Here is a 21,830-nt window from a genome sequence, read left to right on the forward strand (position 1 = left end):
TTTTCCCCCCATTAAAACTCCAGTTTCCTAAATTTGGCTTCAAGAAATCCACCTGCATATTTGCCTGAACAGCAAACCAGACTGCATGGCATTCTCTGGTCTTCAGCCAGCTCTAAAAATCACAAGGTCAGAGAAAAGGAACCGGAACTAAACAAGAAATCCCTGTAGACAAAATACATGTAGAACTTTTGGCAATCATTTACATCTTTATCAAAAGAGAACATCAGAGCTTGAATACTTGTGTTTGATTACTCTAATAAAAAATAAAATGGGATTTCACATCAGGACCCATATAATTAACTGCAACTGCCGAAAACTAGGTTCGTTTGTCGGAACTTTAAAAACCCAAACCAACAGTAGAACCTAAGAGTTCAACAGCTTTGGATCCATTTGCTCCTCAGCAAAGGAGAAAATGAAATGACTGAAACAGGTGCAGGAGGAGATGAAACTACAATCAGTCTGACCACATCAACAAGCCAGGGAAGGTTGTGAGGGGTCCAAAAAGCATCAGGAATAGCCTGAAGTAAAAATGGCTTGAATGAATAGTACAAACACACAGAGCAATGGCCTGGCCTTTCCATTTGCCTTTTTAGTTATTCACCCGTGGTGCCACCCAGGTTACTTCAAGGCACTTTACAAGTGACTTTGATTAGTATTTTGCTGTGTACAGAGCAAGCTAAACGGGGACCTATCACTGGTAACTGGAGCACAACACGTTCACATTGCACACGCTTCCTGTTGTTGTTCCACTTACAGAAGAAGTCCATTTTCCATGTACCTAAACTGTACAAGGAAGCACATTTAGATACAGAGAGTTCAAAAGTCCTCAAAGATAAATCCTTGAGTTATTTCATTTCTCAGAGGAGGTGGTGGGGGAAGTCACACAAAGAAAGTTTAAAATGGACTACGTGTAAGGCTTAGGAAGAGTCTGGGGTTTGGCTTTTGCTTTTATAGGAGGGAGATCACACCTGACAGTTCAGAATCAGAATCAGAACACAGGAGGGTTGGGAGGAGCTATAGCCTTCAGTGCAAGAGAGGCACTGGGCGACCAAGCAATGCTTTGTTCACTGTCACAAGGTAAAACACCTACCCACACTAGATCCTGCTCTTGACTGAAGCATGACTAAACTTTGCTTTAGTCACTGTTTTGAGGACCGCTGCAAAACTCATCTAAGATAGCTTCTTGTAGGCTGGAATAGATCAATTTTCATATAAAGAAACTGACAAAATGAATAACAAGATGATGACATACCAGGATCAAAATTATCTCCAAATATTCTTTTAGCTGGAATCTTCAGGTTCATGGTGGGAAATTGCTTCTTTAGCTGAAAACAAAACACATAAAATTGAATTGTGCTTAGACATTAAAGTACCTAGAAATAATTGCATTTTGTTTGTTTTCTGAAGAACAGTTTGAACACCTGATTATTAGTAATTCTGCTCCACTGTGCCATTTCCTCTTCTTATACACATGGGGGAAAAAAACATACTCAGAACAATCTGTACTCAGCTTGTTTGCAATAGACATACCATTTTAAATTCAAAGGCCATCACATCTTCATCTTACAGACTACCAGAGCAATAGTGCTAAATTATTTGCCCCAGGTGAACAAAACAAATTTCAGTGTTGTTCTTATTTTCCTTTTTCTTCCTTCCTCTATCAATTCTCTATCTCTTTTGGGATTTTTTTTTTTCTCTTACTTGCTTGCCTGCTTGCACAGGGCTGTATGCATGTGGTTTAGGATGGGCTGGGGATACAGGCATCTGGGTTTTGTCCAAATTACAAAGCTTTAGAAATCACATGTGGTCTACCCCTACGACAAAACTGCAAACAGATGAACAGTCTATTTTAGGATCATGCACTTGATAATTCAATTATTATTACACTTGATAAACTGACCAGAGGATAGTATACAACAACAACAAACTATATATTAAAAAAAATCCCCAAACCTGACACTAATCATGCTTTGACATTTACTTCACCTTCAAGAGCTCCACAAGAGCAATCTTACTCTCATTCACTTTAAGAGAGTAGTTTTCGAATACAGTAGCTGGCAATTCCTCTTCCCTTAGCAACACCTGTATTTTTTCAGTTAGCAGCACAAGTTCTTTTTGGTGTATATATTGTATGAATTACACTAAAGAGAAACTGGACTAAATGTCTCCTGCTTATGCTTCCCCAGGACCTCACCTCTGGCCATGTTAAAGAGACCAGGGCTGAACAAACTTCAGCAGAGCAAGGCCAACCCGAATGGCAAGAGAACATGGCAAAGGAACAAGACCACCAACGCTCCCTCTGAAAGGAGGATTTTCTGTTTTCACATCCCTTACAGGTTTATCCCTGCAAGATGCAGGCAAAGCATAGTGTGGGGTATCCAGGGGCATTTCAGCTCAAATATTTCCAAGAATACTTCCAAGCTCACAGCCTGTGTTTGGAGACCACTGCTATACGTAAATCCATGCACAGGGAGGCAGAAGAGAGAAGGCCTGACTACTTCCCAGAGAGACAGTGGAAGGGAAGGCACAAATAAGCAGCTGGTAATATTTTAGTATGGGAATCAGAGGAGAATTACTTCAATTTTTGTTAAAACAAATATTGTGGTCTCTAAACATGAAGAACTGGAGGAAAGCATGGACACAACACATATAACTCAGACTCATATCTGAACAAATATTTACTCCACTTGCCCACTATGTAAAAAGGGCAAAACCCACTTCTAGCAGCAATCCCAAGAAATCCATACTTAGTTGCTCAAAGGGCCTGGTTTTCTTTGAACACTGATCACGGGTTTTTTTGTGCTACAAAACTGCGGATATGAATTTCCATCAACGACTAGAAAATTTCTATAAAGAAACAAGGATTTGTTCATTGCTTTCAGTACTTCCAAGAAAAACACTTCTTTTAGGAGAAACATATCTATCTAAATGTTTTGTCGTTTTTTTATCATGAACAAAAGCACATTTTATATGTTTTGACAACAACTAAACTGGAAGTTTCATTAAGCTATGATCCCAAGGAACTATTAAAAACCTGACAAAGAAGTGGATTTTGAGTCTGAAATTCAAACAAACTGAAGTTTAAAAAACCCACTCCATCATTTTCTTTAATTAGGTTCCGATGGTTATTAAATGTTGACTCAAACTCCTCAAGAGAGAATTAACTCAAACCACAACATTGCAAGCATTACTCTGCTATTCTGGCATGATTTCATAGCTTGCTTTTTGCTTACCGTATTGTAGAGTTTATCAAACTCTGCATACCGTCGAAAGACAAACCACTCATTTCTGCCAACAGAGACCAACACTTTGTAAACCTGTAGGAAGAAGAAGTGTTATTGCCCACAAAGCTTAGTAAAACCTCCCAGGTTTAATCTTGTGGTGGAAGTAAGGGCAACTTGCTAAATTTATTGTGTAAATGCACTTATCGAACCATGTACTACTTACAGCTAAGTCACACAGACATCAACAGAAATGATTAAAAAAATTTCTGTAAAGTACCAGAATCTCTTTCTTGTTCTTTTAAACACCAGGTATGCAAAAACACCAAAATTGATTTAGTGGTTTCATAAATTAGTTAATATCCAAAAAAGAACACCTAGCCATCAGATAGTAGTCTATTAAAATTTAGTATGAATTTTTTTAGGAACTCTACAATCCATAATAAAGACTAATAATAAAGAAGAAAAGCATTTAAAAGTACTGAAGATTGCCTTCGCCAAAATCTAAAGAGAAAGTACTTATGGAAAATACAAAGATTCATTTGAACACCTTGAATACAGAAGAATCCTGGCTGATGGCAAATTGTTCAGGGAGACAAAAATGCTGCTGTGGCTGAAATACAGCCCATTTAACATAATACACAGCACTGTGATGAAGGGAAGTGTAGCTGGAATCTGCTGCACACTTCTGGCCTTTCAAATGCCATGTCACAGAGGACTTCAGGAACTAGACAGATTGTCAGTCCCTGGATTCACAAATCTGGTTGGCAGCTGTGTGTCCAGCAGGCTTCTCCTGCCTCTCAGGAGAAGTTGTCTTCGCTTCTCTACTTTCTTGTACTTCCAGAAGAAGCTCAGCTATTCCTTCAGGGGCGAGGATGGGCACAGTAAGGAAATGAGTGCAGAGCACTGCTAATTCCCAACACAGACAACTGGACCAATGCCCCAGTCTCTTTTCTGCTCTCTAACTCCACAGTGGAAGTAGCAGCCACCACCATCAGTTCCTCAGCCTGAGGGCTGCAGTCACACTGTGTCAATTGCTCACATAAGCTGTTCTCAGTCCCAGGCCCTGGGGAACACAGGAAGCTGGATGGAAGCATCCAGCAGAATGCTGATGAGACATTCTAAGAAAACCCACTTTGCTTTATACTGCTAAACAAGTGTTAGCATAAAACCTACCCCCTCCCCTTCTAGAGCCTCCCTACACTGCAGACAGCAAAAGCTTCAGCTGCAAAACTTAAGCATTGTCCTCCTGAACTGGGTCTCTCATACGGCAACCAAATCCTGCAAGCAATGTTCAAACACAAAACACCTCTGCAAATCAATGCCAACACACTTGAGCAGAGAGCCAAGGTAGCTGGGCAGAACACACAGACAGCAGAGTGCACAGGGAAGCATAACTCAGGATACGAGATGATATTCACCTCCTTGGCAACCGCTAAATTAAAACAGTTCTGTTCTCAGAGTAGCTGTGGAACAATGACACAATCAACATTTTTTACACAAGAGAGCATAAAAAAACCTGTATGAGGTCATTCAATTCACACCACTAACAAAGCTCTTGCACACCCCAACAAAGGAACAGCTGCAAGTGCAACAGTTACAGACAAACTGAGCGGTAAGAAAACACACAATATCTACAAAGAATCTGGTAAAACCTAAAACCATTCCATGTCTGGGCTGTATTACTACTCTCAGCTACACCTATGTAATGATTAGAGAGATGTGCAATCCTTATTTCTGGAAAGGTGGGGGGGAGGAATCTAGACTTAGTTAGATAATAACCTTTTTAAATCTTAATTATTCCTAATCCAAATTTGGTCATAGAAAACTCCTTAAACATAGATATGATGCATCCCTAACTCATAGTATGTGGGTAAAAACCACAAAGCTTTAATAAAAAAAATAAACAGAATTCCTGAAACTCCCAGATACAGACAGGACAGGATCTAGCTATTTCTGGATGTAGTAGGATTTCTTCACAAAAGAAATCATTGAAATGAAAAGCCTTCAAATCCATTTGTGGTAGTTCGTGCTCCTGGATTAAACACTTGATTTTTATTAAACAAAGGAAAATAAAAAGGTAGGCTGTTTTCCAATTTTGACAGAGCAATCATTGACAAAGTAAGGAAACTGTTTCTTGTCAACAAATAAAAAGAAAATAAAAAACCAAAGAGAACTCCTATCTCCATGGGGCTGAGGATTAGTATTATACATCACAGGTCTGAGACAAAGTTTTCAGATTTAATCAGACCAACAGCACCCTTGAAAGAGATTTTTTAATAAATGTGTATATGAACTGTGTGTAAAGGGAGATGAGAACAGGTCAGAAGAGAAAATTAGGCTTCAGACATCAAACAGCACAGGGATAAAAGTGAGAAACCCAAAACAAAGCTATTTGTCAAAACAAGCCAAAGAATGACCTAATATGCAGCAAGGACAGAAAGCAATTAATATAGGCTAGGTATAGTCCAAAACAGGGAAATACTTTACTCATTTTATGGAGAAAGTGAATGCTGAATCTTCAGGAAAATGCAGGACAGCAAACTAGCGTGGATTTACATAGAAGCTGGTTGCCATGAACTGAAAGCAAATTGAGTGAAAGCAAAAGAGGTTCCTTGCCAGAACACCTGAAAAGCGCAAACACGTAATTATTTGGAAAAAAAAAAAAAAATTGGTAGTAAATATATCAAAAATATGCAGTATTTAACAAAAGCAAATCAAATGTCCATTAAAAGGTCAAGAAAATGCTCAGGAGGAATGAGAAGTTTGCTTCCAGAGAAAAAACTAAAAAGCTCATTTAATTATCAGAATGACAACTGCTCAGAGACATGATTGTTTTCAAAAATGCTTTATCAGAGTAAATGTGAAGGGAAGAAGTAGAGCTAGCGAAAGGTAAGTTGTACATACTTGTCTTGTTTCCATGCCAGCATTAAGTGAGCCATCAAAAGGTTTGAGCTGAAATTTAGTTTCTATTCAGACCAGTAAGATTCTAGAAGTGTCTCAGGAGCAGCAGTGAGACATACTGCAAGCAATGGTAAGGTGAAGGCTGTACCGCCACCTGAAATCTCTCCTAGCCTTTATCACGCTGACCTTCCTTTTCAGCCCAACTGAAAACCCTTCTTACTGCTCTTTATAGAAATAGCACCAGTGTAGCCATCAAGGAGACAGTTATACCTACCACAAATTTGTTAAGAACTGTTTCCCCCCTGCATCCCTTTCTCACTCCCTGTCAAAGTACTGACGGGATCCTGTCATTACACACAGCTATGGAAGAGGGGACACAGTAACAGCACTGACACATGCTGGAATTCACAGTTCCTACCATGAAGTTTAGTATGACCCTCACTTCTGTTATCAAATCCTAAAATATATGTGATAATATCCAAAAGCTTGGTTGTGAAAGCACTTCTTGTCAAGCTGCTAATTACTCCCTGGCAAAGAAAGCAGAAGCCAGCAAGACGAAGTGTACCTCTGCACAGTGTAAGCTGGGCTGGATTCTTTCCCCCCCTCCTCTCTCAGGCCCCATTTCTGATGTTTCATACAGCTTTCTAAAGGGCACACACAAGAAAGTGCCTTTACACTGCCCAGGTTGTCTCACAGACCTGTAGGTAAAATGACCTGGGAATCACAACATTAGTACATGCTTGGTGTACCACACTGGCATATTTTAACTGCAGAACTGCCAACACTGAGGCAACAAAACAAACCTGTTCTGCTCAAGTTTAGACTGTCATGAAGGTTATCCCGCTCACCCGAGTTTCACATGAATGCAGAGGTTTAAGGAATTCGTAAAGTTCTCTTTTGCTTATTTCCCTTAGCAGCACACTCCTTCCCCAAGCTACATCTTGATGCACTTGTAGAATTAAACAGCACTGTTCTTCTCTGAGGAAGGGAGGTGAAGAGGAAAAGGAGACAACATAACTCTTAGCAAACCATTGTTTTGTATTCTTCAGACAGCAACTCCATATAAGGGTGCTTGCATTCCTCATCTGAAGAGTGACTAACTCACTCAATGAAAAAAAAAATCTTAGAGAAAGTTGCACAAGAGCAATGAAATAGTTTGAGCCTTCTAAAGGAAGTTTTTTGATCTTGTCATTTAGGATTATATAGAAGCCAAACAAAAATCCATACCACACTACCTTTTTTTTTTTTCAATGACTAATGCAAAGAATTTCCCGCACAATAGGAAGACTCACAACCAGAAAGTCAAACTGGGAGGCAAAGAAAGGAAGAGAGAGAGAAATGACAAGAAGTGGAAATGGGAACAGGATAGGAAGAAACTCATAAGCATTAGAATCAGAAACAGGAAGGAAGACAGAAAAAAGGTTTCGAAAAAATTTGATGATTTTTTTTTCTCTTTTTTCACAAAAGAATTACAATAGTATAATAGGATATCTGTGAAAGAATGGATGTTAAAACAAACAAACCCCCACAAAGAACCAAATCCACACTTCATCCCTTTACAAAATAAATGTCTTCATGAAAAATCATATATCAATGCCTAAAATGGTACCAAAATGTTTTCCTTGTACTTGGATATGTAAATATTTTAAACAAGAAAATGCAGCTATTTCGGGGTAAAAATAGCAGAAATTTGTAAAGGCAAGTTCTTTTTGCAGAAAGCAACACAGGTCAACACTGTAAAATACTCGCAACTTTTCACACTGGACTCACAAGAGCAAGGAAACTGATTTCCATAATACTATTGAAAATAATATGAAACTCAGAATAAAAGCAAGCAGCACTGCTAGGCAACAATAGCCTATGACTTTGCCCACTACGCTTGCTCTCTTACATACTTACAGTAAATCTCTTTTTCTTCTCTCTGTGTTCATCAGAGCTGGGAATGCTAACGCTTGGGCAGCTCTCTTTGAGATCCATTTTATGCTTCTTGTGACAAATTCGTTACAGGACCCTGCTTTGGGTGTTGCAATCAGGAGATATCGTCAACGGTACTGATCCAAGATCCGCAGCTTTTCTTGAGAAAACGTGAATTCCATCATGTCATCTTAAAGTGAACATAGAAGGACAATTTAAGTACAGGAGCTCTTAACTCACAGTGCTAAAAACCTGTGTGACAAGAACTTTTGCTGGCAGGAAATGCACATTAATATGCACATATAAAGCCACAATCATGCCTATTTTGTAAACTTTCATGCTTGTAGTCCTTTCTTGTTCCACTGAAATCACTCATTCTCCAAGGACACAAATGCATCCAAAAAATCACTGAGCTGTGTAGACATACTGGAAACAGATTTGGGCCCACTGCAGAGAATACTCTGTAGGAACAAAGGGCATGAAGAAATAATTGAAGATGACAACCTGGTATCAGACATCTGAGAAATGCCACTGACTTGTACATTCAGAACAATTTATTTCAATACCAAAGGTTTTCAACTCTATGAGTCTGTACCAGAGGGCACTTCAGATTTGTCAGAACATGCTGAGTTCATTTAAATATCACATCAGAGATTAAAGATGACATGAGAAAAACTGAATTTTCATGTGAATTTAGAGAGGGACACAGGCAGCATCATGTGTCTGTCTGAATATTTACCTTTTCTGCCCCTCTTTCCCCTTCCTGGGCATGCTTTGTGTTTGGCAGAACACAGGGTGTAAGGTCACCCCTTCCCTTTAGTGGAAAAGTTAAGTTTCCTTGCAGAATGTGAGAAAGGCACAACATAAGAGACTGAGAATAAAGCCATCAAAAAGGCAGAAAGCTTGGTGTAAACCATGTGCCTCTTCACTCATGGAAAGACAGTATTCTCCACACCTGCCCTGAGCACAAGCACATTATTTACTGGACCCCCTGGTAACAGGAACTTCAGAAATGCTTAGGAGCAGCCAAAATTAATGCTACATAGCTACAACCCTCTGTTTGGGCCTGCACAGCACATCCATCTGAACTGCTCTGCTGAAATGCAGCACAAGATGTGCTTAGAACAAGACGTGTCTGATCAACTTACAAACATGAGAAGAGTGTTTCAGAAAGAGGGGGACCTCAGTTCTCTTCCAAACAGCCAGAGGAAATAGGAGCACACAGTTCAACATTAACTCCCTATTTTCTTATAACAGGGAAGTATAAAAGTGAACTCTGTATTTCATATCATAAATTTCCAAAAAGCACAAACTAATCCCATGCAATTCTGCTATTAGAGAGACACCCATATTTATGTTGGCACAAAGGCCAAAGCTCCTGGAATCCAGTGAAAAGATTTGTTCTTGGTACCCAACTAGTCTCAGTCAGTCAACTGACTGTTTTTCTTGCTCTCAAGAGCCAGATCATCAAACTTCATGCTGTTATTTCTCATCTTTCCATTTAAAATTCAGTTAATTTTCAAAGATCTAGCTGATGACTTTAACAAAAAGGAATGTTTACAACCACTAAAAGAATGTTTACAATCACAGCCAAGTGATAGATCATCCATACTGCAAGATATTCAGAAAATTATTTTTAGCTACAACTGCATTTTCCTTAATTTGATTGTTCCCTTCTTCACCAGTTAGGTAATTACAGTGTTGAGCAGTAAGCTTCTCCCCACCTTTATTTTTTTGACTAGAACACTCTTCATTCAAGCCAGTTACACAGACCATGAGTTTCAAATTGGTTTCTATTTTCCTTTGGAAAGCTACTGTTAAAAGCTTTATTGCAAGGCACACCTTCCACAACTTTATACCAGCATGAGATTAAGAGTGTTCCTTTCCCATTGCCACATACTAAAATTGAGACGTAAAGGTTAACTGAGCTCCTCTCCATCATAAGAGCTCCACTAAAACCACTTCCAGTAAGTGTTTCACTAAGTTTAGACTTCACTAAGTCTAAGCTTTACTTTACTTAGTGCTTTACTAAGCACTTGTGTCAATCTTTAGCCACTTCAGGTCCAGTATCAGGAACTGAGCGTAAGCCCCTGTGTTTTATCTGTCTTACTGCTCATCACAGAAAAACAAGTAAAGCTTTAAAATGGATTAGGTGTTCCCTGATTAATATCACTCACTGTCCTTCTCCTTTTGCAAACTAACATACGTTACAAAGGTTTCCAAGATGCCCGCATTCATTTTCACAACACAGGCTGTATTTCTCTCATCCCTTCAGTTTCTTATTTTTAGTGTTAGAGTTTTAAATGCCAGTACAGGAGCCGTACGGATTAAAAGCTGTAGTCTTGGAAGACTGAGCTTTATTTCAGATCTGAAGTTGAAAGATCTCTAAAAAACAAAAGGAGGAAGTGTCAACCAGATTAATTCAGGAAGAGTTCATCTTACTGGGAAGAAGAAGAATAAATCATCCGAGAAGCTAAAACTGTAATGTTCACATTTCTTTCTGTAAGCTGCCTGGAAGATCACTGGCTGTGATTATTTTCTTTCCCTGAGGCATCTCCTCTGAGCCGTGCCTGGGTCACCAATGCTAAGCTGAACTGACAAACTTGGAAGAACTGCATTTTCACTTTGCCACTAAGCTCCAGCAGATCAGAGCTTTCTTTCAATTTCTATTTGCCTCGAGCATATCAGCTCCTGAGAGCTTCTTATATCCGAACTGTAGGTCTGACTAAAGAAATAGAGACAGACTTGCCTTAATCTTTACCATGCTACAGGTCAGGAACACAGCTGTAGTTTAAATAGCATGTAAAACCACTAATGCTGTGATAACTACATTAAGTAATAATGGAGAGAAAACAGCAGAGACATTTTTATCCACAGCTGTGAAAGTGGAAATTGCAGCATTTTGAAGGATTCCAGGTACAAGTTGAGTTTAACAGACACTGTCAGCAGAGACATCTTTACCTCTGGTTACAGCATTTCCTGGAATTAACAACAAGCAGCCCCTCGGCTCAACTTTGCTAACAGACCAAAAGGGAAGGGAACTTCAGAAAAGCACATATCAAAGTAAGTCCCCTCAAATCAAACTTGACCACCAGTGAAAGATGTGATAATGTAGACAACCTGCAAGACAGATAAATGCTGAGACCAGTGTTGTCCAGAAACAGCTAAAACTTAAGCTGCTACAGTATGGAGACCTGGAACAGGACGAAACACAGAAAAAGTCAGAGTAGATCAGAAGTCACCAGTCCTCCTGGCACAGTTTCAAGCCTATCAACAGTTGTTACACTGTCCATCCTCTCCATGGGGGCTGTCAAAAAGCCAGCAGTATTTTCACTGTTTCCTGCAGGAAGCCACAACAACATCAATCCTCAGGCTGACCCTTGCCTGCAGTGAAGCAAGAGCATAGCAATAGCAGAACCCTGACACCATGAGAGCATACACAAATCTACTACACCCACAAACGACTATAAAATCTTCTGTGCAGCCTAATACCTGCATACAACAGGCAAATAAGACATAGTTTAGCAGCATGTGCCATCCTCCTTTTACTCTCTTCTACATAAGTAAACTGTATTAGAAAAGGTTTCTGAAGTTTAATTAGACTATTTTATTCTGGACTGAAACATTTTCTATTCTTTTTAAAATGGTAATGGCCTGTATAATCAATAGATCTTTTTCTGGGTGTTTATGCTTCAGCCTCTGCCTAGAATGTCCAAGGCTAGATTAGGTAGCTGTGTGCTCACCTGGCACCTCTCCAGCTGCTGCCACATTGCCGTAAATACCTCTAAGGCCAGGGCAAATCACACTCACTCTTTGAGTAACACAAGGGAAGCTGAGACAAGAACAGACAAAACTCCCAAAAGACTCTCCCAGCAAGCACGTTTGGACGAATCACCAGGATCCATATCCATTGGAACAGAACACTGGAACAGTGTATAGGCACTTCCCTATACACTAATCATCTACCCTGAAGGACTTAGTTTGGGGCTGAGTCATCATTAAACCAGCTGCTGAAAACCTCACCTGTGATACCAGTTACAGAAGCAACTTGCTTATAAAGAAACTGAAAGCAAGGTACAGGAGGCAGTCCTATTATTCATTATAAACACTACCTTAACACTTCTAACTTTAGAGTAAGTATCAACTTTGGCACACTTTTCATCACTTCCTCAGTGTTCTCCACAGACACACAGAAAATGGATCAACATAGTACCTTACACAATCTTGGAGAAAACCCAGAAAATCAACTTTTTCTCAACCTCTCTATGGAGAAATAGTGTCCCTGTCTTGTTACCAGATAGGCAGCTGACACACAGGAAATAGAAGACAAGATATTCAGAATCCAGTGCAACAGAAATACAGGATGACGGACTGTATGTGAAATCAAATGCTTCAGAAAAAGTCAAAAGCAGAACACAGACTGCTAATATGTGAAGAGACAGGGATGGCCAGAAGCTGTTCAATAACAAGGTTCTGGAGAAAACAGGTTTCATTCACAAAAGACATCCTTTTAAATATCACATTACACACAATTTTTAATACAGTAACAGTAGACACCAGGGTAGACCTCTAGCAAGACTTCACCTGAATGAAAAAAAGAGAGCACTAACCAAAATACTCTAGTCAATCCTTGGCTTATCTCCACACTCCCTTCTAAGAAAAATTTGAGGGAGTTGAGAATTCAGCCACTGGTATAAAGAAAAAAGCCTGCTCCCTGTTTACACATCCACCCACTACCTAGCAGTTTTAAAATTTCTAGTAGCACCACTCCTCTGCAGCAACATGGGCAAAGTCCAATTCAACTGAATCTTTCTATTTAGAGGAAAGGACTGCAAGTAAAGTGAAAATGCAACCACAAGAATGAAATAGGTAATTACCCTCTTTTTGTCTCTATCAAATTTACTTTGGAGAAGTCAGGCAAACATTAACTTCCCACAGCTGTACTGCACCCAAGAACATCCCTTCAGCCCCACCTCCCAAAAGACTCTCCAATAAATTACTCTTAAACTGGCATGTAACAAGATTCATGGCCTGGATTAGACCTATTTGCATTCATATTTATTACATGACGGAACACAGGTTCTCTGCTGTGGTAAGCAAACCCTGAGTAATAAAAGAACAAATATTTAAGAACAAATACTGCCAGTAAGAGGCAGCTGTCTTTTAATCCTGAACACATCTCTGCAATTATTTCCACTTTAGCCTGTGTCCACAGTATCCACAAGGGCCACTACGTGCCTCAGATGGTTCAATCTACACAAAAAACAGCGTATATTAAAAAAATCCAGTTTGTATTACATTTGCTACCTGCACATTTCTTGGTGTGCTTTCTCAGTCTGCCTACACAAGGTCCAATTAAATTTTAAACGTAGATGCCTAAGGATAGCACAGCTCAAGAATTGCAGCAACAGCACCATAAGCTACTTTGAAGAGGTCTTACAGACAGCTGACAGCAGCCACCTGCAACATAGTCAGTTCTACATAAGAGGGCAGTCAGACTTCAGTGAACACCGAGCAAATAATCCAGCCTCATTTCACCCCTCTGGATAAAAATTAAACAAGAGAACATCACATTTCAATTCCAGATATACTGGACATGTTCTACATGACCTTCAACAGAAGTCACCAACTGCTCTCCCTTGGTTTCACTACATAAATACAGAATTCCAATCTGTTTAAGACGGATGTTACTGCTAACGCATTGAATATGTAGAGAGTTCTGGGATTTTATGTACTGTAATCGGCAAAAGGGTAAAATCCATATAACAGAATATATAGCTGGATAATAACATAATGAAATATATAAATCCAAGCTACAGGCCACAATCCAGAAATCACACTTCTGAAATCTGTGCCTTACAAAATTGATGGCTGCCTAGAACCACGAAGCTGTTGGATGAAGAAAAGATAACAACTTAAACACTGGAATATAAAAGGCAAGCAAGAGAAAGACCCTTTAGCAATATACAAACTGCATGTCCAGTTCACCCACCGCCAGTTAGTTGATTCATCATGTTACATCAGTGCAACCACAGCAAGTATTCTATGTCCATTCTTCAGGAACAGTTTACAGACTCCCACAGGTAAGAGCATACACTGAACTCTTATATATTCATTTCTGTGCTCCACAGAGAATGCGAAGGTGCAGTTTGTAAGGATTCACAGATTAGTGGCTTATGCACAGAAAACAAAATTTGGTGCAACAACATCAGATGTGGTGAGGCTGCAATTTACATCACAGGTGGGAATTCGAGGCTGGAAAGCAATTTTAAAACATTATGCTGTTATTATTATTATTATTATTATTATTATGTTACATTATCATGTAACCATTAGTGCCTACTTCTTCAGCTTTGACAAGGTTTTTAAAACAACCAGTACTTCTCACTGACGTGGGCACGTCAACTGTGCTGCATTTCTGATCTAAACGAGGATCTCAAAGTATATCTCAAGAAATAGGTCAGTTTTCTAGCTTTAAGAAATACCATGTATGGAGACTACCTTAATAACACTGAACTTTCCAAAATGCTTTCCAAAACCTAGTAACAATTTTTCCTGAAATCTAAAGTATCTTAAAGCCTTCAGGAAAATACTCCTCCATATGCAGCTTCTGTTTTTACCATTAGTTCATATTACAGTCATTGAAAAGACTGATGTGCAGGTGAAGGAAAAAAAAAAAAAGCCAGAACTATATTTAGACACTGAGACTGAAACAACACTACTGTTAGAAGAATTCAAAATAGAGTAACATCAACCCTTAAAAAGACAGTCTCATTCTGTGTGTGTCTCTAAAACCTGGAATGTCTGAAAGAAGTTATAAACAAATCTGAGCTACAAGGATACTGCAGCAAGCGATATTCACAGAAATCTTCAGTGCAGGACGAACCATAAGGGCATTCAGGTGACACTGCTGTGCTGTGATGAAATGCACTACCCGCATGACAACGTATTCTAAGTTTAATGGGGGAATAAGAAAGGAACATTTAATCCTGCAAAACTACTGCACGTTTAGAAGCAGCAGTTACACCTTTATGAGCTGCTGGAGGAGAAAAACTCACATAAACACGCACACAGAAAACAAATGGACGAGCTGTCAAAAGAGCTTTAGCCATAATATTTTACAACAGCCTTTTAATTAACCTCCACAAAATTAAATTCCTCAAGGGTACCTGAATCCCGACAAAGTAGCGTTGCCTAAGACGCTTCAGTGCTTCTCTCCAGAAACAGCTACACGTCCTGGCTGCGAAGCACTCGAGGAAGGACGAGAACGACCGCGTAGAAGCCGTCCCGGTTCCCCTCCCTGGGTACCACGGACCCGCACCTACCTCCTCCTCCTCCTCCTCCTCCTCCTCCTCCTGCTGCTGCTGCTGCTGCTGCTGCTCTTCCTCCTCACCGGCGCAGCCAGCGGCTTCACCGCACCGCGAGGACCTCGGGAATGAAACGAAGCTTCTCTCGCCTTCACCCCACCAACTACTTCTCGGCTCCTGCACTTCTAGGAAGTTAAGGCGTTCCTCCCGTCCGCGGCCCAGCGCCCGCCGCCGCTGCCCCGCGCGGCCATCGCCCGCCCCCGCAGGATAACGCGCCCGGGGCTCGGCGGCCGGGGAAAGGGAAAGGCGGCTCCGCCTGGGCGCGGAGGCTGCGGCCGCCCTCTCTCTCTCTCTCTCTCTCCCCCTCCTTCTCTTCTTCCCTCCCTCCTTCCCTCCCTGTGTCTTTGCCTGCCTCCCGCCCCTCCCCGCCCGCGGCGCCAGGCTGCCCGCCCGCCCGCGCAGCCCTCCGCGGAACCCAGACCCCGGCTGGCCCCGGGCTGTAGGACGGGGCCGGGAGGTGAGATCCTCTCCTCCTCCCGCCCTATATATCTATCTATCTATCTATATATCTATATATCTATATAACTACACTAAAATAAAATCTTTTAAAAAACGTTTTTGTGTTCTAGGGGCAAGCTTCCACTTCCCCTAATCACAAGGTTTCAGTCCCTTCTCCCCTCCCCAGCCCCTAGGGGGATGCTCCCGCTTCTGCTGGGCGGCTCCCCACAGAAAGTCTGGAAAAACAGCAATGCTCTGGTAAAAATAACTTAAGAACACCCCTGCGCCCACGAGGGGTTTCAGTTTAACTCTTCAGTGTGTCCAGGGGTGCCCACAATCCACCGGCAAGGCCGTCATTAAACCAACCAGCCGCATCTCTCCTTCTGTATGGGCAGGGGCAATAACACAGACTTGAGATAGGTTTGTATGATACCTAACACCATTTCGAGAACTATTTCTGCAACCTCTGAAATTTCAGAGTAATACCCCAGTTAAAACTGAACTGACTTCTTAAAATTATGTGTAACTTGGTAAGTTTTCGTGGGCAAATGGAGGCCATAAAACAGTTATTTAAAAAAAAATAAAAAAACAACAACAAATTCTAGGGGGAAAAAAAAGCTGCTTTAATGACAATATCACTCCTCACTTTATTTTGTTAACTAGATCTAAACGAGATTTTGTAGGACAAACAGGAGTTAGCATGGATTCTGTTTAAGAGAAAGACCACCACACCCATTAAGTTAAAGCCTCATGTTTACTGAGGATCTTCTAAGGTTTCAAACATCCAGAGAAGGCTTAAGAGGCAGGGAATATCTAATGCAAATGTAACACTCAGGATGAGTTAAAGGCTATGCCATTTTAGCTTCCTCCCTATAAATACCTGAAATGTTTCTTAGGATTTCAACAGCCATGTAAAGAATGAGCAAGTGTGAAAATGCTGCAGCCCACCCCACTGTATTACCGATGTAACACAAGGGTATCCCCAAAAACCCACAAGCTGTCATCAGGAACTGTTCTATTGATTATGGAGAAGCCACATGTTCTACAGGCCTGTCTTCACAAGATTTGTATTTGGGCCTGACGGGACATGACAGTGCTCATTTCAACAGTCACAGGTATTGGCAAGTATCTGGCAAGGAGCAATTCAGGAGATCCTGTTTCTGAACAGTCCTGCTGCAGAAGTACTCCTGCATAATACTACACTCATGTGTCAGGCACTGACAGTCATCCAAGCACTCTCCAAAAACAAATCAGAGAAGCAGTCTGGCAGTTTTTAAAATACGTCAGTGTTTGGATTAGTGTGTTGTAACTGTGTACACACAAGCTACAAGTCAACTGGATCACAAGCTTCCATTTCAGTAGAGTCCACGCAGGAAGAAATGAGGAATGTTCCCATCCTAACCTGCCCTTTCCTGATTTTGGAGTTTTGTGGTTTTGGATAGGTAGTGCCAGATACTGAGACTTGGCATTGTAGCAACAGCCTTCTCTTGCTCATTCAGATCTGCTTAAAGGTCTGCTTCTGCATTCATGGAGAAGTTTTAAAGAACCTTTGTTAGGACTTCTTGTGGTGAGCCCCAGACCAGAATGCTTCTGAACTTCAGTCAGAATAACTCGTTGGCAAATAATTTAGTCAGGTAATTTGTATTCAAGAGCTATTTTACTTTGCAGTTGTTGGGCAGTGTTCCGCTTCTGGTTGATAGTTTTCAGTTAATCATTCACTTGTCAGCTGATCAGTTACACGGAGCTATTGGACTGATTTACAGTACAGCCTTAAGCCAGGAAAGGTGAGAAGATGACCCTGGCTTCGAGATATATAATTGTTTCCTTGTCCACACAGTCTAAGCCCTAAACCTTTGACTAAAGAGCAGCTATTTTCCCTTCCTCACACTTAAAATCCCTCTGAAGACTAGGCTGTTGAGCAGTTAATTTTATGCAGTTCCTCTCCCTATTCTAGCATGGGTAATTAGAGATTAGCAACATGGTACATACCCTTAAATTGTAATTTGCCTGAATGGATTCCATAGCACATTCATCTGTCTAGTGCATCATACTATGCAAAACACTGTTAAGGTCCTAAAATTTAAATAAAATGTAATTTACAGATTTGCTTGATGAGCTTTTAAAGGCTAATATTCTAATGTTAAGGTGGATAGCTGGTGGTTAACTGCGTAGCCCGCAGAGAAATGCATGGAACTCAACTTGCCTTTTAGTGAAATTAAAGGTCAGCATTCACTCTGACATTTTTGTCCCCAGGAACTCCCTTACATTCCCCATTTATGTTTTCTGAGCAGTAATACACATAGAGAATCTAATTTCCACTGCTTTGCAGTACTTTGCTTCTAAGGAATGTTACAAATCCATGTACTGCGCTGACATCCCAACTATTTTAAGCCTTTGCTCAAGGAATATCAATAATTGGGTGGTGGGGGTGGAAAATATGAGAAAAGGGAGGAGAAATGAAGGACCCAACTCAACCCATTGCAAATGCAAGAGATCACAGAAATGCAGAGTACCTTTAACATATTTCTCCAAGCCCAGGAAGAGCAGGTAGCAACAACACGAACTATTCAGTTCTGCTTTTACTGAAAATGTCCTTAAATTAGTATGAAAACTTTGTCCCTGACCAAAGATCAAAAGTCTTATTTTATAACATCAAGAGAGCTATACAGAAAAAATAGAGCATAAAAAAACATTGTAAGACAAAGATAAGCAGAAATACAGATGACTTGTTTAAATGCAGCCAGGAGTTTTGCTAGTGGATACTGTTCCATATAAATATACTGTGAAACTTTTGTATATATTCAAATATTCGCACAAAAAGCACAGCTCAAACCACTTGACAAGTGGTCCAAAAAGCAAGGTCCAAAATTTTGAGTTACTTCTAAAACACAGCAGGTCATTGAGCAACAAAATCATTACTGCACTGTCAGCTTCAAACATTAACACCACAGCTTTCCATTTCAGTTCTTGCATCTTCAAAGAAATATCTTAGCTTATCTCTGTTAACACCAAGCTTTGTATCCTACTCCTCACACTAAGGAAAACACAAGCTCCTTGCCCCAGAACAGACTGTTAATAGTCAAGAGGTTTGGACATTAAGATGAGATGGTGTTTGGAATTAAATCTTCTTCTGTGGCAGTATCTTGCCAAATGTTAACTCAAATTAAACCAAATGTGTCTATTTAAAACTGTCCAAACATGATACGGTAATAAATATGAAGCAATTTTTAAAATAATTATTGTTAGCCTTTAGCCCATCAAGCCCTGAACTTAAGACTCCATTTTGGAAATAATTCATGGCCACTGTAGTTAACACTGTATGTGCCAATTGTTTTAATCAAAGAACCCAGCCCCCAGCAGGCTGTACCCACTGCACAGCATTGAGCAGTCTGAGGACACTGCCCTTTGGAAAAGCCTCAGGCTGCAATGGATGGGCCTCACAGTGACAGAGGCACAGCAACTCTGGGCAAATACTGTCTAACACCAGGGATTCTGGCTGCCACAAAGACCCCATAAACATGTGAAGACATATACACCTGCCCTCTTCTATGAGTTGCTCTCACACTGCTTTCTAGCCTCTTGTTTGGCAGCTGATTAGGCTATGTTCATACCCACCCCACTGTCTGATTAGGAAGAGGCTTGGGCATGGGCCAGTTGGGACCAGGCATTCAGCACTGCAGTGTGGCACCCCGGAGCTGTGTACTGGAGAAAACAGTGTCCTGTTAGACTCCCTGGACTCATGAGATTACCAGAAAACACAGGCTGCCATGGACAACATCAAGAAAGAGAAGATGTTCAGTGAGAAGGTGAGCTAGCTGAAAGCCTGAGAGTTAGAACTATGGAAGAAATGCCAGCTGGGCAAGATTTAAAGCTCACAATGTAGGTGCAAGCAACAGTATCACCAGCTAACTGTTCTTTACCAAAGCTGGTTTTGTAACACTTAATGAATGTATGCATATTAATAGATTTCATTTAACTCATTTTCATAGTTGCATGCCTGTGCTTATTAGAGGAGTCTGAGTAATGGTTCAGTTTTACATGAGCTGCACAGAGGAAATGGTTTTTTCCCTACTTTCTTTTTGTATGCTAGATCAGCTACAGAATGTCTTCATATGACAGTCTTTCAATTTGAAGGAATGAAATGAATACTTAAAAGACTGATTCACTGCAAACATATACTTCAACCCCTTCTCCCAAGCAAACTAACCAACCCACCAGAAACTACCACAAGCCACCTAAACACAGCTGAAAGATTTAGTATTATCTTTTGACAAAGCGTAAGAACTTGGCAAGTGAAAGGAGGCTTCATTCATAGTGACATAGTGAACTGCCAGTTTTCCAGCACTCCAGACACAAAGATGATGATCCACATATTACAAGAAGAATGTCCTGAAGCACAGAGGTTAATGAATATCAAAACCATGATCTGCAACAACACTACATGGACTCTCCCTTAGCATAGCAAACACCACAAATCAAAATGATGAAAAACTATAGAAAAACCGTAATGAACTGCATCATTTCATGAACGTCACAGAGTGTGTATAACATGAACCAGAAAAATGACAGCAGCACCACATCAAAGCAATTCTTCACAGAAGCTCAAAGAAAACTGGTTTAAATCAACTGAAGCTTATACTAAAAAGGAGCACTAGTACACAAGCAAGCCATAAATGAATGCTGAAATTTCAAAGTAAAAAAGCAGTATCAGGCAGTGAAATACCATATCTGCAATTTCATTACATGTGTCTCTCTTTTCCTGACTTCATCCTCTTCAAGTTCTTTACTTCCCTCATGCACAGACCAAAATGTACTACTGTTACCATATATAGATTACTTTTTCTCAGGTTAGTTTCTAAAAATTACTTAGCTTGCAAGGTATTTAAAGTGAACGGTGTATTCAGTGCGCATGAACTGTCTGACCCAAGCCCTGCTGTTTACATCCTGTTCACTTATCTCTCCATTAGCTGGCAGGGTTCCACCAGGAGCCATCATCTGGCCATAGCTGTGTCCTTAGGAGAAGCACCGCTATCAGAGGGCACAGGGCCAACATCTCTTTTTGCCCTGCAGCTGCCCTCACTCACTGCAAGTGTGCAGTCTGGAGCAGGTACCCAAGTGAAACCTCCACGAACTCGTTCAGCTACCAGAAGAAGAAGAGTGTCAATGCTGAACTCCTGATAGCCTAGTTTACCTTAGTTACCAGTTATCTCAGAGACCCACAGTGTGGATACTGCCTCAAGCCACCTCCACTTGCTCATATGGAAGCACAAAAGATTTACATGGGTTCCAAGAATACAAGGAAAAAAGAAACACATTGGACCTGGCTTACTACCAAGTCCTACAAGGATAAATACACAGATAATGAAAGGGAATATATAGATAACAAAAGGACAAAGATACCCAGCTGCTTTATAGGCATATAGCAACACATGTGTTTGACATGTCACATAGACATCTTATTGGTACATGCTGACATGTTCTGGGACTAGTTTCAGCAGACATGCATAAAACACAGTAATAAATTACTGGACTGGTAAACACTGTGCAACTGAAGTTATCAAATACAGCCCATAAAGTATAAATTGCCAAAAACCTCTCCCAACTGACAGCACTGGATGACCTGCATTTTGCTCTCCACAAAGAGTCTTTGGAATTCCATTTATAAATGCAGTTCTATAAAATAGGTCAAGTCTCTGAGTTTCCAGGAGATCTGAGCAATTTGTGCAGGAAGGTATACCAAAGCTAAGTATAAAAGAAAAAAATCTCTCTAAGTGGTAATTCTGTATGGATGTTTCTTATTTCAGCCTCCTGAATCCCAGCTACAGCACGTTCTACTAGAATTGCAAATACAGGCTGGGGTGAACAAACATGCTTTGGTAAACAAGTTCTCTGGCACACAATGTTATGTAGGTGGGGTCTACCCAGAATGTCAAGAGTTCTTCTTCAAATTGTGGAGATGAGCAAGAACACAAGGACCCCGTTTGCA

The 21,830-nt window shown here is 40.5% G+C and overlaps 1 protein-coding gene across 7 annotated transcripts in view; it reads right to left on the reverse strand.

Annotated features, from left to right (window-relative positions):
• The window catches only part of SGK3 (serum/glucocorticoid regulated kinase family member 3), a 38,718-nt gene extending 18,018 nt beyond the window's left edge, over positions 1–20,700 (reverse strand). The window contains exons 1-4 of one of the 7 annotated variants that reach the window (XM_086886266.1): positions 20,588–20,700; positions 8,025–8,229; positions 3,234–3,317; positions 1,253–1,325 (exon numbers count right to left, since the gene is read on the reverse strand). In XM_086886266.1, the coding sequence (XP_086742392.1) occupies positions 1,253–1,325; positions 3,234–3,317; positions 8,025–8,102 (235 nt within the window). In that variant the 5' untranslated portion in view covers positions 8,103–8,229; positions 20,588–20,700. Of the gene's footprint in view, positions 1–1,252; positions 1,326–3,233; positions 3,318–8,024; positions 8,230–14,031; positions 14,295–15,208; positions 15,774–20,587 lie in introns of those variants that run through there. The other 6 variants (XM_086886242.1, XM_086886234.1, XM_086886281.1 and 3 more) reach the window with 6 other exon arrangements.
• Positions 20,701–21,830: the final 1,130 nt, after the last annotated feature.

Source organism: Cyanistes caeruleus, chromosome 1 (genome assembly GCF_971803275.1).
Source record: "Cyanistes caeruleus chromosome 1, bCyaCae1.hap1.1, whole genome shotgun sequence".
NCBI lineage: Eukaryota > Metazoa > Chordata > Aves > Passeriformes > Paridae > Cyanistes > Cyanistes caeruleus.